General features: G+C 43.8%; 1 protein-coding gene across 1 annotated transcript in view; it reads left to right on the forward strand.

The window, feature by feature from the left end:
• The window catches only part of OGFOD3 (2-oxoglutarate and iron dependent oxygenase domain containing 3), an 82806-nt gene extending 78459 nt beyond the window's left edge, over positions 1-4347 (forward strand). Inside the window, exon 11 of the mRNA XM_086857398.1 lies at positions 452-4347. Within this exon, the coding sequence (XP_086713524.1) occupies positions 452-472 (21 nt within the window). The 3' untranslated portion in view covers positions 473-4347. The remainder of the gene's footprint in view (positions 1-451) is intronic.
• The last annotated feature ends 7720 nt before the right edge of the window (positions 4348-12067 follow it).

Consider the following 12067-nt stretch of genomic DNA (forward strand, 5'->3'; position numbering starts at 1 on the left):
AAAGATTTCCACAATTCAAGGTTTGTAAATACAAACAGCAGTTGAGGAAAACCCAGTTATGGGATCTGTGGAGGGGAAAGAGTCCAGGATTTCAGGAGTCTTGCAGGTATCTGCAAAGGTTGGAGGTGTTACAAATTCCCCCAGCTGTGGGAAAACTTCAGGAGGAGTTTGCTGCAGCATAAAAGGGATTCAGTCACCTTTGGATTCTCTGGTGTGGAATAAGGAGAACCCTGACCCAGCAGCTGCAAGTCCAGTGCAAAAGGAAAACCCCATCCCTGGAAGGGCTCAGGCTGGGTGGGGCTTGGAACAACCTGGTCTAGTGAAAGGTGTCCCTTCCAACCCAAACTGTTCTGTGGTTCTGTGATTTATAACCTTTGACAATATTTGAAATACTCATTTCCTCTAACATTATAGATAATTTTAATTTTTTTTTACTTTCTCTTGAATTTAGGAGACTGCATTTCTTCCTTAGCCCTTCACTCATGCTGCTCCCAGTGCTTGCCCGGGCCAATAATTACATTTCTTCCACTTTTTGGATCTCCTGTGTCTGAATTTGAAACAGAGAAATGTAACCATGTAAAGGTGATGAAGACTTGCTCCAGCCCCTGGTGACACTGCAAACCATCTGCCCTCGTGCTTCCCTACAGCTCTAAGGATCTGCACTACAGAGATTCACAGGACAGTGCCAGCTTTTCCTCTGTCACTGATGAGAGCTGATTTGAGCTGTGTTATCTCTACCTGTAGCCTTCAATTCCTGCTCTGACTCTTGTATGAGAGGAAAGAAAAAAATCACTAGCGTGAAATCAGTCCAGAAGATTGAAAATTGGGAGATCTTTTATTCATAAAGTCCATGTTTTTTCCTGCTGCTGTAGGATCTTGAAAAAATCATGGCAAGCTGATACTTCTCTTGTATCCATCAAGTGTAAAAAATCAGCTGAAACGGGGAGCATCAGAGAGGGGCAGATGTGGCTTTGGGCACTGGTGGCTCCTCACTGGCTTTGACCTCCTTGTGCCAGGGCAGACCCTTCCCCAGTTTAATTCCACAAGTTTGGTAGAAAATATTTGCACTTCCTTTGTTTAAAACCTGCTGCCTTGTGCTTTCACTGGATGAATTGCAGGAAACAGTGAATGGCTGGGCAAGGCAGGGTTTTTTGGAACCCATTTTCCCACTGCCATGGAGTTACCCATCTGTATCCTTCCTCTGGCAGCCTCGAAATGTGACAGCACACAGTTCTTCCTGGAAAAAGAACTACTTAGTGTCTTTTTTAGCTCAGAAATGTCTGTGAGGTTCATTCCAGCTGATGCTGGATATCTGACCAGCAGCCAGAGAGGCATTTTAGCATCTGGGTGGCTTTTCCCTGCTGTCAGACTGTCACAAAAGATCTGTCTCTCATCACCTGCGCAGCAATTTCCTCCCTGCAGGGGCTGGGTGGGCAGCAGCAGTCAGGGGTGGCCTCCTGCCCCTTCTGCTCAGGGCCCTAAAATTGGATTTTCACAACACATTTCCTCTCCTTGCTGCTCCTTTGTGCCTTCCTGCAGGCATGCAGTGAGATGTGGTGAGGAATTCTCAGGTGCTGCATTTGCATTGTATAAAAACCATTTGAGTATTCTGTTATTGCCTTTGCATAACACCCTCTGGTCATAAGAAATTTATTCTGAACAGGACAGAAGTGCTTAGTAAAGTTCATATTGGTGATGGGTCACAAACCAGGAGCTCCATTTGCTCATCTTTTGAAGCCCAGTGATGTTTCTGTGGTCTTCAGTGGAAAAACTGGGAAATTGGAATATTGTGGTGACATCAACTCATCTTTTATTTCCTAACTGAGCTCTTAATGAAAGAAGAATGAGGATGTTTCAATTCACTTCTCCCTCCCTCAACAAACAAGGATGCCAACTGCCAGAAAAATGTTGTAATGATTGTGTTGTGTGGGTCCTCTTAGAAGAGGCAAGTGCTTTAAATGGAATTATGGTAATGATGTGATCATTGTCTGGGCTGGCTTAATGAGTTTAGCGGCTGCTGCAATATTAAATGCTTTGCACTTAAGAAAAACACCTCCTGTTCCACTCCAAAAAGATCAGAAAAAGCTGCTGGAGCTTTTGCTGTGGTGCTGGATACATCACGTGGGGCTGTTCACACTGCCAAAATAACTGCTGGGTTGGACACTGTGGTCCTCTGTGGAGTCAGCAGCTCTGCTGCTTCAACATAAACACAGGAACAGGCTCTTGGAGGATTTACTTTGAATGGATTAATAAATTATGTGAATGTTTGACACAGCAGAGAGGGGGAGAAAGTGGCTGGAGAGTGTGTAAAAAAGTGAGATGAGAGTGTCTGGAAAAAGAGGGTTCTGTGTCAGTCTGACATAATTAATCTGTGTAATTATGTCATTGGGGGTGTGGCAGGGACAAAAACAAGGTGCAAGGTGTCAGGGAGGAGAGAAGAGGTTCTGTCCAGCCTGGTTCCTGTCTGGCTCTGTTGAACCATCTCCAGTTGCTCTGCCAGAGGCTGTCCCAAGGACACATCCCTCAGTGGTGCTGGTTTGGCCCCTCTGGGCAGTGCTGCCCCAATTTTAGTGTAGCTCTTTCTTTGAAAACAAAACAATTCTGTAACTGGGACCGTGGAGAAGCTCTTTATTTTGTCACTGAATAATTTTAAACTACATTTGAGGGACCTCTCAGTCACAGGAGTTGTTCCTGTGGGGCTCAGCTGTGTGATTACCCTGCAGGATGAGGATTCTCCCACTGCCAGAGCCTGTTTGGAGCAGGACCATTTGGTTCATGTTCTGACTGCCTGGGGCTTCCCTGCACCACTGATTTTCACTTTTAAAGTGCACAGTGTAAATGCTTCCACCCTTGATTATTTTGGTGCAAAAAAGCCAGGTCAGGCCTGAGGATGGCATCTTTGGGAGTGAACGTGTTTGTATGAGAAATCTAAAATTAATTTCCAGCCTGTTGAACTTTAATTAAATTTTTCTTTTGTTAATTCCTCAAAAAACCCAATTCAAATGTCCTTGACTTCTGCTGGGAGATGTGAGTAAATAGGAGCTACTTATGGATTCTGGTATAGTGAGAAAAGAAATTATTTCTCCCTCATCATTGGAAACTCATTCACAGCCTCTGAAAACTTTTGAATTAAAGAAAATTTTCATAAACTCGCTTAGGGCATTAAAGAGATTTGGAGCATTAATACAGAAATCTGCTTCATGCTGTGGTTTGCATGACAAAAATGTTAAGGGTTTATGCAGGAAGCCAAAGATGCATTAAATCATCCCTCAGTTTGGAGAGTCCCACGAGCCAGGTGACAGAGCTCTCATTCCCAGCATGTGTCTGTCTGGACACGGATTCTGCTCTTCACAGCAGAAAAATGTCAGATTTCATTGGGCCTGCACAGAAATCCAGGCATGAAAACTGTAACCACGAGTTCTGGCCCATGGGATTTATTGATATGCTGAAGTATTTTTTATTATCCTAATGTATGTACTTGGCAATGTGCTGCCCTCAGTTTCAGCTGTGACATTTCCCAGGTTCTGCACTGGTACCTAACTCTGATCTCCACACAAAGTGTCAGCAAGGTCTCCTCACAGCTCAGGCACACACAACAATCCTTCTCCAGCCCCACAGCCAAGGACACCGCTGCAGCTCCAGGCCCAAAAAGTGCAACCAGCAGGGAATTGAGGAGAGCAACCTGGGAGGATGGGACTGCATCACCTGCAGCTGCAATTGCACAATTCAGCCCAACTGGAAATGGACCAGAACTGATCCAAGGGTGAAACTCCTGAGCCAGGGCCCATCCTGGCTGCAGCCACGGCCGGGCTCTTGCAGTGCCCAAGGTGCATCCTTGGAAGGGCTTTTAATAAATCCCTGCTTTATTCCTTTAACCCTGCCCAGCCCCTGCTCCAGGAGCCTCTCCAGGCATCAAATGTGGCAGGAGACAAAGGAAATATGTCCCCATTAGTTATGTGGAACAAATGTTCTGCTTTTTTCATTTAGTCAATTAAGACGCTGTTTGTAAGTACAAAATGTTTGTTCTAGACAAAGTGATATATGGAGTTGAGCTGGGGCTGCATTTTCCAGGAACAAACAGTCCCATGGAATGTGTACTCACTGTTTGGAGCCGGGAGAAATGTCAAATGCAAGTGGATTTTGTAAAACCTCTCTGGTTTCTCTGCGTGAATATTAATGATGGTGGCTTGTTGTTTTCATGATAAGCTCTTTCAGCTATTAAATTACTGGAAAGAAATCCACCACTTCGACAAAGATGCCTGGATGAGTCATGTTCATTTATAAGAAAGGTAATTTTTGTTGGTTTATGACTCAATAATAATAATAATAATAAAAATACTCTGCACAGTTTGGTTTTGGTTTTCATTTAAACACATGCACATATTTTTAACATAATGAGAGGCCTCTAATCTAAATTTTCTGGGCAAGAGGACCTTTAATCCATCCCACTCCTCCTAGTTTGATGCCAGTGCCAGCAAGAGAAACATGGAGAGGGGCTGCAGGCCAGCAGAGAAAACCTGCAGAGCAGCAGGAAGGATTTCACAGGATGGGAAAGGTGGAAGGGACCACTGAGATCATCTGGTTCCACCTCTGGACAATCTGTTCAGGGCTTGCTCACTGCACAGGGAAATTCTTCCTCAAGTTCAGGTGCAACTTCCTGGGCATCAGTTCCTGCCTGTTCCTCTTTGCTCAGCACTAAAGAACCTGTTTGGGGTTTTTTGTTTGTTTGTTTTATTTTCTTGTTTGTGTTTTTTTCCCCTTCCTGGGTTCTTCTCCAGTGTCTGGCTGTGGATTATCCCATCCCATCATGGAGATCCACCTTGATTTGTTCCTGATCTATTCCTAATTCCCAGACATATTGCAGGTTTCCTTATCAGCTGTACCACTCTAATTACAGCCCTGTAACCTCCAGCTGCAGGGAATATCCCAAAGCCACAGGTGTTTTAGTAGCTCTTTTTTTGTGCTCTTTAGCCAAGGCATGATTAAAAATCCTGACTCTTTCCCCTCTCTCCCATCAGCATTAAATGCTGGATTTTGAGCCTCCCCAGGGAGATACAAAAAGAATGCTGAACTGGTATGAATAAAACAGTCTTTTCCAAAGGAAAGCAGCTTGGAAAAATGTGCTTTTTGGAGTCCCAAAGGGTTGATTCCTGACAGTTTCTACCTGGAATAAATCCTGGTGAGCTCCCTGGGTGTGTGTAACACGGGAGGCCAAGGCAGATGAGCACAACAGCCTCTCCTCCCTTCTAATCAGTGAAGGCAGAAGCAATTTTGGGCCTGTTCTGTGACATTTATAAAGCCTGACACTGTTCTCTCTGCTGCTGATCTTGCCTGGAGGGAATTCAAGGGTGAGGTGTCCTGGCTCAAGTGAGACCGATTTGTTTTGGTTTTGGATGAACACCAGAACATTTTTCATGGTGAAATTTAGCCCTTGGAGATCCTTCCCCAAATGACTGATGTGGCTTTGCAAACCCAGAGCCACGGGGATGCTGCTGGACCTGGCCCAGCCCAGGGCAGGGGATGTGAGGGACACAGCAGCTGCCCCTTGCTCATCCCTGCTCAAGACAAAGGCTCCAGATCTCTGCTGAGCATGAGAGCTGTGAGAAAAGTGGCTGGACAGAGGTCAAAGACTGAGCCACTGCAGAGACCAAATACCCTAAAAGTTCAATCCAGCCACAAGTTCTTGGCCAGTTCTGCAGCTACAGAAGCCCTTATTACATAATTCAGTTTTACCAGGGCATGTTTTATAACCAAAACATCATTTGAAAACACATTGTTTCCAAATTCAGCCCATCCTAAGAACAAAAAGCTTTGTGAGATGTTTTGGGAGACGCCAGCAGCCAGGAGCAGTTTGCCCAGGTTCTGCAGCAGCTCTGCCTTGTGCTTTCTGCTTGTCTGAATCCATGAAATGACAGAACATCACAGGCTGCTGAGGGCACATCTCGTGCTTTGCCCTGTGGCAGGTGCTGGGTTGCTGTTGTTTTCAGCCTTTATTTAGCAAATGAAGCTTCACATAGGCAGTAACAAGGAGCATGACACTTGATTTCTTTTTAATTTGGACAGGGCAATGAAGTCACGTGCCAACATGGCAGGAAATTAGATTTTGATTTTTTTAAAAATAAAATGAAATGATGTTATGCTAAAATCCCAGGAAATCTTGGAGGTAACGAAGGGGGGAGTGTAAATACTGATGCTCAAAGCCTGGAAGTTTATGAGGCATTAAAGCAGTGCCTGGAGCTCTTTGGTGCCCTGTAAACTGTTCTGTTACATAAGCGTGTCTTCCTATGGCTTAACTTGTGGATATAAAATCCCCCCAGGCTGATAACAGGAGATGCCTCAGCCTAGAAAATCTGTCATTTATTTACTTTACAGGTTTGGGGGAGTGAGGAAGCTTAGCTGCATTTAACTCTTTCTGGGCTCAGTGGTTGCTCCACAGCAAAAGTTGCTGTTTTGGCCCTAAATCTGCATTCAGGTTATCTTCCCACTGAGCTTTAACTCAAATTATATTTGTAGCCTCGAATTCCTGCAATTTCTCTAAGGATTTTCCTGCAAATTGTAAAATAATTTGGCACAAAGCTTGTGGGATAGGGCAAGGGTGTCCAGGAATGCTCAGCACAGATCTGGCCCTGGCTGAACCATGAGGATGCTGCCAGTGTCTCGAGGAAGCTGAGCTGGGAAAGGTTTGTGGCAGCTGAGTTTGGGTCAGCCTGGACCACATCTCCTCCCTGTGTGACTTTTTTTCTGTTTTGGTTCTGCTGCATGTCTTGAAATGGATTTCTTGGTCTCCTCTGAGCCGAGCTCCTTCAGAATACTCCCTCATGGAGAGTTCCATTTATCTCAGTTCTCTGGGTCAGGAAGAAAACTCCAGAGCTCGTTAGGATCCTGTGTTTATTAGGATGTTATCAAAGACTTGGCAGGCCTTCCCAGACTTTCTGCACAAGTTTAAATCATTATTACCTGGCTCACTTTGGCTCTGATGGCACAAAATGGCCTCAAACCACGTGGCTGTTTCATCTTTATATTATTTTTACCCTATTAACAATAGACACATGTATTGTTTTTATATATTAACAAGTAAGTTTTCTATATCTACTTACATAACTAAAACTGTGACTTTCAACCAAGCACTTTTTGTGCTCCTAAAAACTGCAGAATTATGGAGAAGACGGAAGGAGAGCTAAGAACCATGCCTTTCTTCCTCCATCTTTACTCCATGTATTAAACACTCTAAAATCTATATTTTTCACTTCAGTGACATACTAAACATTTTACTACTTTCTACTTAATTTTTTTATAAATCCTGGTTTAGCCAGGGATATTTGGAAGCCTTTCTATCAGTGACAAATAGGATTAATAGCTTTTTGGAGAATAGGATAAATGTCTCTCCATTTCTGGATTCCTACATCCCTGCCCCAGTGAAATAATCAGTTTCTACAGCTGCAGCCACGTGTGTGAGCAGCTTCCTCCTTCAGGGGCCTGAAACAGCCCAATCAACAGATCCCAAGGAAAAAGCAAAGTGATTCTTTGTGGAGCTTCCTCTGTGTTTCTGGGTGTGAAAGCAGCCTTGGACAGCTCAGAAACGTCTCAAAATCAGCTTTGTATCAATCCAGTTCACATATTCTGGCACTCTGTGTGCTGCTGATGTTGGAGCAGCTGAAGCTCAGTGCTGCCCAGGAGATGAGGACATTGTCCCTGACTCCTGGTGACATTGGCTGGCAGGACAGCCCTGACCTGCCCCGGGGTGACCGGGACCGTGGGGAGCTGCAGCCCTGCAGTGCTCCACAGGACTCGGTGTTTGCACAGCAAAACAAGGAGATGGTAATTGTTAGAGGGCCCTGTGCATGTTATTTTTGGTTTTTTTTTTGTTTAAATTTCCCTCTTGCTGCACTGAAAAGAGAGACTGAAGGGCAGATCATTGCCTATGGAGGAGTTGGTGAAGTTTCTTTGCAGTTGAGGTTCTCTGGCCTCAGGCAGCTGATCTCCTGCCTACACGTGGTGACCTGCACCTCCAGCCCATCTCTGTCCCTCCTTCCTTCCAGAACATTGCACATGGCACAGACTCACCTGAATCTGGGCTGTTGATGTTTTATTTTTAAAAGCAATCTATATCCCCAAGCCCTTCTGACTTCTCAGCAAAAGTTCTTGGCTGAACATGAATTTTTGTAAGGTTTCGCTGAAAAGTGTCTGTTTTCAATGCTTTATTTCAAAAAGTGGCCTTAGCTGATAGAAAGCAGAAAAATTAGATCTTTTTCCCCCCCTTCTATAGGGATGCAAATTGAATGAAAATTGTCTCACATGAAAAAGATACCTGTTAGATCTAAGAGTTAAAGTTTGGACAAACACTCGCCCGGTTCTCTGTCTCAACAGAGCAGTGACTTTCAGAGGTGTAGTCATTATCTTGGTGTAACCATTGCAGAGAGAAAACCACAGAGCTCTGGCACCAAACTCTGCCAGAGAAATTCCAACAGTGTCTGCATCAGTGTGAGTGCTCAGGCAGCTTGCACTGAAAACCAGGGCAGGAAAAAAGCCACTTTTGAGACTTGATTCATCCTGTTCTGAATAAGCCTGATGAAGAGTTAGTTCTGCAGTTATTTAAATCCTGTAGAAGGGAAAGTCATGCAGGGTAACAGAACAATACAAATCTCCCTTTTGTGCCTCCTCATTGCCTGTGGTTCAATTTCCCCAGTCACCTGTCAGCTCTTTGATGTCCTTGGGTGATGCAGAACACTGAAGCTGCTGCTGGGAGGTTGGTGCAATTCTTGATGCTATTACTTGTTTTTGGGGTTTTGAATTAATTCTTTGCTGTGCCTCAGTCTCTCTGCTGTAAACAGATTATGATGTTTATCACCATTGTGAAATGCTTTGTTTTCTACAGTTAAAAAGCCAGGAATAAATTCTTTTTATTATCCTGCTACACGATTTGCCTTTCTTACTTCTGCAGCACCTGGAGATCCTATTTTGATGATCTCTATTTTTCTACTTCTCCTTTATTTTCACTCAGATGTTATAAAAAATCCCAAGGTCCAGTTTTCAAAAATAATTCAGAAGGCAGAGGATTAAATGGATATATTTTCAGGGCATGAACGTGGCCTCTGCTGGAAAGGAATTTCCCCCACACCCTGGTTTGTGACTCCATGAAGTGCCTGGCCTGTGGAAAAGAGTTCTGTCATGCATCAGGGCTGGTGGGGGAAGAGATCAGGACATTTAGGAGAATTCTGGCTTCTCTTGTTCTGAAAGTTTTTTGTTTGTAGCCACCTGGCTGAGGTGCAGGTTCACTGTGGAATACCTGCACTGGAGCCAGGCATTTGTTGTGTTACCCAAGCTAAGCAAGGCCTGGAGCAAGTTTAATCTCTGACTGACCTTCATTTGCTTTCCAACAGCCCCCCCAGGCCTTAGGAAGTAAATAATTTCCCCAGCAGCATGCAAATGGAGCTGCCATTAATACTAGCAACAGCTATTATTTACTAAATAGACTTCCTGGTTAATGGTGTGTTTATTGAAGGTTTGAATAAAGTCAGAGTGTGATCACTGCCATGTAGCAGCTGAGGATGGGGAAAGGAAGAAATAATGAATTGGCAGGTGGCCTGTAATTGCCTGCTTAGGATGCTCTTGGTGTGAGATTCAGTGCTCAGCACCTGCCCTGGAGATAAAGTGACCTTTCTGGGGCAGGGGGCTCATGGGCAGTGCATCCCAACCCTGAATCTTTGGCACAAGCTGAGTTCCTTCCTAAGCTGAATTCCTGACTGGTGTCAGTCCTGCAGAGTCTCACAAGGGGAGCTGAGTTCTCTGGGAAAACGTCATGTTTTGGGTCACTTTGCTGCCTTTCCAAGGTGATTAATCTGGCAGGGATTTATGTTAATGTGTCAGGGCTTTGCAAGACTGAGTTATCTCTTTTTTTTTGTCAGTTGGAGTCCTTCTGAATTGTAATTTAAATATCAATTTAATAAGCAGAATTTCTCTTTTTTTTTCCTCAGTGAATCTGATTAAAGTTTTATGAGAGATAGAATCTTCAGTTTCTCTCATGTTTCTTGATGCTGGAGCATTTTAATTTACCCTTCCATCATTGGAATGGTAAACAAGGAGGAAGGGCATGCTTAAGGATGTTATTTTCCAGGCTGCTATTCATCTTAAAGAGATGGAGCTAATTATGAAATGCTTTTTAGCACTAGAAAGGCCCAGTGCAATTTGCTCATCAGGGCTGAACTGTGCTCGTTTATTCTGGGTATGTTCAACCCACAGGAGAATTCCTCAGCCTCGAATGCTCCAAAAATTCTCTGTAAGTGTGTTTGAGTGTCCTGTAGCTCTCACCATGGGCACAGGGGCTGTCCCTGCCTGCTGACCTGAGGGTGCTTCATCACAGGGAGCCCCTGTTCAGTCCAGTTCCCCTCCAAATCATACTGACTTCTCAGCTGATGCTGGGAAAGTTGCTTAAATGATGGCTTTTTCAAACGGTTTTCAGCTCCTTAATTTAAATCCTCTCTCTGTTTTACATTCTGGTGTCTGTTAGCTGATGTTCCTGCAGCCACAGTCCATGGAGGGCATTCCCAAATATTCCCTGCAGCTGGGTGGGGCCCTGGACACAACTGTGGGCACTGCAGAGATGGGGACATTGCCAGGGGTGCCTTTAGGGAGCCTAAACTCTGCTCAGTGGGGCAGTTCTGAGCATAAAATAGTGAGAACTAGGGGGAAAATCTTATTATAAAGTTAATATCCTACTGCATGTAAATGTGCTGGGAGCCAAATGTGAATTCTTGAATTTTCTGTCTTCTAAATGCTCGATTTGGCAGCTGTAATAATGTTTAATAATTAGGTATATCTTAGTGATGCTCTCACTGGATTGATGGAAAACACAGTTATGCCACAATGGTAAGAGGAAAAACAGAACCCTGGGTAAGATTTTAATGAACTCTCTTTGCCAATAAATAGGGTGGAAACCCTTCTTCCTTCTGGTGTGTTACTGTTCTAGTCCAAAGGGAAACGAGCAATCTTGAATGAACAGAATTATTATTGTTAGAAGGAGTAAAATTCTTGGTTTAATATTCTGTCGATGTATGAATACATTTAAAATTGTGTGTGCTTTACATTGCAAAGTAAGTGAAAAGAATAATTTCTGCTTTTTGTGCATTTGCTTAAGATGTAGCCCAGATATATTGAAAAAAAAAAAAAAAAATAGGTGTCAAACTGTTTCCTGAAAAATAATAAGCACAACACTTTAAGGAGGTGGGGAATTATTTTGAGGAACATAATCTGGGATATACATAATTTACATAATTTATAATTTACAGTGCTGAAGTGTGATATTGAATTGCTTTTCTTTCAGCAAAGGAACATTGTAAATGAAACTCTTAATTCATTGCAGCTCTGTTGTGTCTAGGTCAAAGCTGCAAAGCCTCATCCCAGTGTGACTTGTGCTGCTGGAGACGTGGAGGAATCCTTCAAACTGCTGATTAAATGCTCTTTGGAAATGGACTTGAATTATTCACCATGTATTTGCCCACAAACAACAGAATTTTCTTTCCATCCTCCTCTGGTTTTACATCTCCCTGTGATTCACTGGGCGTGGAGCACAGGTAGAAATTCTGTTGTGGCAAGAAAGCAACAGAACCAAGCTCCAGAGGAGCTGGGCAGTTGTTTTTACCCATCCTTGGAGGTGGCAGAGGAGGACAAAAAGCAGAAGTTTCCCATTGTAAGTAACTAACTTCACTTGTGGTTTGGATCTCTGCTAGCAGTGGGACTCGCTCTGACTACACGTTCTCTGTTTAATAATTTGATCTAGAGCTGCCTTTGCCTCCTCTGCTCTGCTTTTTTTATAACCTGGATGTGGATTGATGGAAAATTTTTCCCAGGTCACTGCACAAATTGGAAAAGAGATCATGGTTTGGTTTCACCTTTTTCTTAAGCCTTTCCTTCCATGATCTTTCTGCTTCACTTGGGCCCTGTCTTAGGATCCCAAAGCTCTCAGAAGACATTTGCTGTGGGCAATATGTAACAAATACTAACTTGGGGATGCTGGAGCACGTGCATAGACTGCAGGGAATCCTCCTGACCACTGAGTGTCATTGTTAAC

Source organism: Cyanistes caeruleus, chromosome 19, assembly GCF_971803275.1.
Source record: "Cyanistes caeruleus chromosome 19, bCyaCae1.hap1.1, whole genome shotgun sequence".
NCBI lineage: Eukaryota > Metazoa > Chordata > Aves > Passeriformes > Paridae > Cyanistes > Cyanistes caeruleus.